This window comes from Syzygium oleosum, unplaced genomic scaffold (assembly GCF_021117445.2).
Source record: "Syzygium oleosum isolate NSW1041296 unplaced genomic scaffold, Sole_v2.1 Sole_v2.29, whole genome shotgun sequence".
Classification (NCBI taxonomy): Eukaryota; Viridiplantae; Streptophyta; class Magnoliopsida; order Myrtales; family Myrtaceae; genus Syzygium; species Syzygium oleosum.
In genome coordinates this window covers 1,915,866-1,921,375 of record NW_026607513.1, presented here as the reverse complement: position 1 = coordinate 1,921,375, position 5,510 = coordinate 1,915,866, and the positions used below count along the sequence as shown (strand labels likewise).

The 5,510-nt window shown below is 41.9% G+C and overlaps 1 protein-coding gene across 1 annotated transcript; it reads right to left on the bottom strand.

Moving 5' to 3' along the window:
• Positions 1-576: 576 nt before the first annotated feature.
• Positions 577-4,122, bottom strand: LOC115677941 (2-alkenal reductase (NADP(+)-dependent)-like). Its single transcript, XM_030601182.2, has 6 exons — positions 3,803-4,122; positions 3,529-3,709; positions 2,923-3,089; positions 1,650-1,732; positions 1,251-1,377; positions 577-1,132 (listed from the first exon to the last, which is right to left on the bottom strand). The coding sequence occupies exons 1-6, from the start codon at positions 4,025-4,027 to the stop codon at positions 866-868; spliced, it is 1,050 nt and encodes a 349-aa protein (XP_030457042.2). The 5' UTR covers positions 4,028-4,122; the 3' UTR covers positions 577-865.
• Positions 4,123-5,510: the final 1,388 nt, after the last annotated feature.

Below are 5,510 nucleotides of genomic sequence, written 5' to 3'. Positions count from 1 at the left end.
TAAAAGAAGAGCACCTACCAAAGGACCAAATTATGCCCGGCAAACTATCTGCGCGGCGCGACTCAAAGATCTCGGCGAAGTATCTTGAGAAATGATGTCATTATATCTTTCTTGGAATGGAAAATGCCGAGTGTCGCGTGCGTCGCAGATGTTGCAAACTCGGGTCCCTATCGATCGGCATAGCAATGCTTGCCCCGCCACATATTGATCATTCTTTCGCTGCTGCTGATTATCATTAGTTGAACACACTGATTTAGACAAATTGCCTGAGATTGACGTATCTATCAGGTAAAATACATAAGTTCATGTTCAGAGGATGCAGCGGTGAGGTATGACATGCCGGTGTACCGCTATGCCGGATTCTGTTTGTGTCTGAAATCGGTCGAATCACACCCTGCAGGCGAAATCCACCGTGTGGTATGGATTTGCAGTGCGCGCGAGACTCTTACCATCCGGTTGAATAACTCCTATTGATCAAGGAATGACTCCAAACTAAACCAAGCACTGTAATCCGCGGTGCTTCTAAAATCCCTGGAGGAACTGTTTCTCGAGAGGTTGATAGCCGTTCAATCATAATTATCAGAAGTTCACAGCCATTGATTGTAAATTTTCCAAGTTTTTGCAAGTTACGACACTTTCAACAGGAAGTACGACAAAATACATGCGAGTAGGACGGATTACGGCCGAAGGATTGGTCCCCGAGAGACCATACAAGGCCATTTGTAATCCAAACAAGACACCAGAATTGAGCAGTACAGTTTGAGGGAACCAGATTTCACCTCTTCTAGGCATTTTCTTCAGGTTATGAAAGATGTCTCATCCCTCATTACCATTACTGTCATGTCACGTCGTTTGCGAGGTACGGTTAAGCTTTTGCGTCTTTGTTCACTTGAACTATGACTTTCCCCACGTTAGAGCTAGTGAATAGGGATCCGAAGCTTTCTAAGAAGCTCTCGATGCCATGGTAGATCTTGTGCTGGGAAACAATCTTTCGTTGTTTGACGTAGCCGATCATTTCCTCCATAAACTCTCCGAACCGGTTCATGTACGAAGCCAACATGAAGCCTTCCATCCTCACCTCCTTCCCCACCATGTTCAACAGATTTCGCACGCCTTCTCTCTCGGTCCAAACCTGATGCACACAAATAAGGAAATAATAATCAACTTGACGTTCGAAGCATTACTGGCTGCTATTGTGAATGCTGCAGTGCCATCATCCAAGAAACTTGGATCCGAGTTACTTCGTTTACCTTGTTGTATTGCGAGATCATGCCACAGAGAGGGATACGTGCGTGGGAATTCACATGGTTAAGGACGGCCTCGAGCATCCTGCCTCCGACATTGTCGAGGTAAATATCGATACCGTTAGGGAAGTACCTACAGCAATCTTGTATCAGTACATGAATCATAGTTCTTATTAATATATCAGAAGATGAACAGAACGGGAGGCAGGGAATACTCTTTCACGGTGTTGAACAGATGACTAGTCCTAGTAAAACAAATGGTCCCAAAAGAGAGCTGTAGAAAGCTCTAACTATTGTCCATATGGATCGCAGGATCAAAGATCCATTCGTTCATTAATGCACACAAACATCATGGCGGGCTGCTCTTCGAGAGTGCACAATCGAGATAAAGTATTACAGACTTACTTGCTCAAAGCGGCATCATAATCTGTCTCGACATTGTAGTTGAATGCTTCATCATATCCAATCTCCTCTTTCAAAAACTTGACCTGCACAAGATTGGAACAGGTCTTTCTTAATTCAACAACTCACAGTTATGAGAGACGTAACGATTTCTAGATAGTCAAAATTCGATGAGGATCACACAAAGAGGTGCAATAACATATCCGAGTATGCCCAATGAGGATTCTTTGTTCCTAGCCACTTAGTACTTGGTGCACTTTTTTTTACAGATGACAGATAATTTATGATAATTAAACTTCACGGGCATTTTTATTTCCGCTCTCTGAATTAGGGAATTGCAAAACTTTGTTTTATCCGCTCTTGATCTGAGTTTCTACAATCTAATTGAGGTTGAATTACCATCGCTAATCGCTAGTCACTAATCACGCGGGACCTTCTCGTCAAATCAAAATCGAAACAGCACCAGAAAGAGGCATATTCTTCTGCCCGGATGTGCAAATCGAATTTATCAAATGATGCAAACACAACTTGCGGATCTCTTCCTCTCCACGAGATCCAACAAACAACAAGCGGGTCATTTTCCGTTTCCTCAATATACAATCTCGAGCGGCGATGCACTCCATATTCGGTGTCGATGACCTAAGGAACACATTACATCACCAGGTTCACATGCTATTTTTAATGGACGAGAGAGTGAGGTTAACGTTATTCCCGGGCGACGACTCAGCGTCCGTCCAGCGACCGGCTTACATGAGCGAGAAAATATTCCTTTGCGGATGCAATCTCGATTCACAATGATGGTTCCATGTACACCATTATAGTAATGGAATAAAGTAATGGGGGTCGATTATCAAGTTCCATTGATTAATGCCCAAATGACAGAAGCTGCCGACGTCTCTAGCATAAATGGAGGTGCTTGAAAAATTCGTCGCCAATGGAAAAAGTTACAGTGGATTATGCTGAATTAAATGAAAGCGGAACTGGAGCAGGTCCTAGTCGTTAATGATGAAAAACATGAGTCAGAAATGGTTTGGCCGTGTCGAAAGGGTCAATCTACGTTTTCAATTCAACATTAAAAATTTCAATCTTGTGTTTATTGCATACATAGTACCTTAATCATATCGAAATAGTTTTATATTCATTAGGCATTTGCTCTTGAAATTGACAATTCAACTACTTTGGGACTTTCTTACCACTAATTTAGTTTCAGTTCAAACCAACTACTTGAAGCCCAGTCAACATAGAAAGAGCGATAATGTCGACAAATTGGACTTACCTCGACATCAGAACCCACACTACCAACCACTCTGCAACCTTTCAATTTAGCCAATTGCCCAGCGAAAACACCTACTCCTCCGGCTGCGGCGGATATGAAGACATTCTCCCCCGGCTTCGGGTCTCCGAGCACCACTATTCCCACCCACGCCGCAAAACCCGGAATCCCTGCATTGATCACAGCAAAGCCGTTAACCCTACATAGTATATTTCTTTCGTCTAACAATATACATTAAAGTCAGAATATTGTGAATATACGAATTGCAAAAAGTCGAGTGGTCGAATTTGGATTAGAGATTGGGGCTTCAGATCAGAATCTGGCGAAACTTAATCTGTCAAACATTCTCAAAGCTGTTCATGGGAAAACCCAGAGAACCATTTTCGACACCAAGCATGCTTTTCAAGATACTTAGTTCAACCATTGTGCGGAAGACCAATCACAAACGGATTGATCAAGCAATTTTCATTTCCTCACTGACAAAGAAGGACTCTATTGTTTGTCCCTACAAAGCCATCTGACAAACACATTTCAATGCTCAGTTTGGACAGTGGCTGACTAAAAGAAGTTACAAGAATGAAGAGAGAAAAAATCATTTGTAGACCTTACCAAGAGCGCTGAGATAATCAAGAACTGAGACCCCAGAATCAGGGTCAATCTTCCTGAGAAAAGAAGCAGGGGCAATGCAGTATTCAGCCACAGGAGCAAATGGGTGGATGACAATCTCTCCAAAACTCAAACCCGAGTGCCTGGACTCAATCACTTCACCTACCCCAAATGTGGTCACAGCCTGACACACAACAGAAAAGGCTAAAAAAGGTAACGATAAAAAGAAGCAAAGATTGCAAAAATAGAAAAAAAAAAGTTCAAAACGATTGAAGACCTGATTGAGTTGAAACTGGGAGAGAGAGAGACCATCTTGTACGGAGCTCATTTTGGCTCGGAGGTAAGGATCGACAGAGAGCCAATGGAGGCGCAGCATCACATGGTCGTTTGGCACATCTTTGGTGATTTTGAGGTTTGAGGTTCGGAGTTTCAGATGTTCAGATGTCGGGACACCTTCTCTCGCATACTGTGCTAGTATCCATTCCTTGCTCTCCACTTCCATCTCTCTCTCTCTCTGTGATTGTTTGGTTCAGGTAGTTTCTGAGGTGCTTTAGACAAAAGGTTGTTTTAAGTACCGTGGGAGGAAAGAGATGAGCTTTCTCCACCAATTGCCGGGCTAATCGTGAAGCGATAACATAAATACAAATATAAAAAGGAAAATCACTATCGAAAGCGCTCTCTTTTCATGTCTAGTGGGCGTTGGATTTAATCGGGGGGCATCAACTAGCAGTTTGAAAGGTACTATAGATCTTTTAATAGATATTTGGACAAGTGTACACATAATAAATCATTGAATCTCAAAGCCATTAGCTTTTCTCAACCACAGAAAACGATAACATGGCGGCAGCTAAAAAGGGTTGTAACACTTAGCGTTGTCAACGGGCCGTCGGGATCCTCACCGATACCCGATTCAATCCGGATATGAAGGATAAATGCATTTTTGTGACTTGATCCGAACCCGATCTGCATCAAACTCGACACAAAAAAAGGTTTTAGTTGGGTGGTGTCCTTTGCATAGTTGTCTTTGATTGTCTCGACCCAAATTCTGCCTGAGGTTAATACACGGTCCCATAACATTCCCCCATGTTCAATGCAACTCAGATGTAAATTATGTACCATCCTTTGGACTTGGATTAAATAATGTATGGCGAACATGGGACTATAATGCAAAAACATAGTGTGAAAAATTTGTCGTCTCTGAAGCTCCTGTCCTGTCCTTGTTTGGTTGAAATATCCTCGTATTTGCTTTATTGTTCGCTGATGCATTTCAATTAAATATTTCATGACTCGTTCCTTTTGTGTTGGCTGACCAACTATGACGATTGGCCAAATGTTTTTCTTCCATTGTTACACCTTCACAAAAGCAGGCTGCAGATGCCTACAAATAACACACACAGACAAGGAGCAAGTTCAACCCGGGAAATGTTTGATTATGGTCATCTTGAACAAATCATTCAGAGGCAGAAGTGGACAAAATGCCAACCTGGAGAAGGACTTGGCTCAAAATCAGAAGAAAAACAAGGGAAAAATGACATGCAATTTGTTTTGGTATATGGCATCATCCGAATGCACAACAGGAGGGAAAAGAAATGCCCTCGCGGAATTTTCAATTGTCATCTATACAAGTTCAGTTTTGAGTTTTGGGTCGGTTTTGATTTATGGTGCAAAACCGAATCGAATCATCAGAAGTTTTACTTACTGTCCGAGCAGAAATGAAACTCGATCAGAAAAGATTCGAGAACTTTTGTTCAAGTATGTTCGAATTGGTTCAAATTTCGATTCAGAGTGTTTTTTCTTTTATCACCATATAAGCGTAGTATTACTAGCACTACGCACAAGCATCATTGCATCAACATACAAGTGTAGAACAGTAGACTTTGTGTCACATTTAAAGCCACAAAAAATAGTTATGAAGTGTCATTGGTGACCCATCACAAAAAAATGGGAAGAAAGAATTATTATCCTGTTGAATCACTTTTTCATGT

Coding starts and splice junctions, on each gene's coding strand:
- LOC115677941 (XM_030601182.2), bottom strand. CDS start 4,027: ATGGAAGTGGAGAGCAAGGAATGGATACTAGCACAGTATGCGAGAGAA. Junction 3,090..3,528: donor TGATTATCTCAGCGCTCTTG/GTAAGGTCTACA, acceptor TGATCAATGCAG/GGATTCCGGGTTTTGCGGCG. Junction 1,378..1,649: donor TATGATGCCGCTTTGAGCAA/GTAAGTCTGTAA, acceptor AGATTGCTGTAG/GTACTTCCCTAACGGTATCG.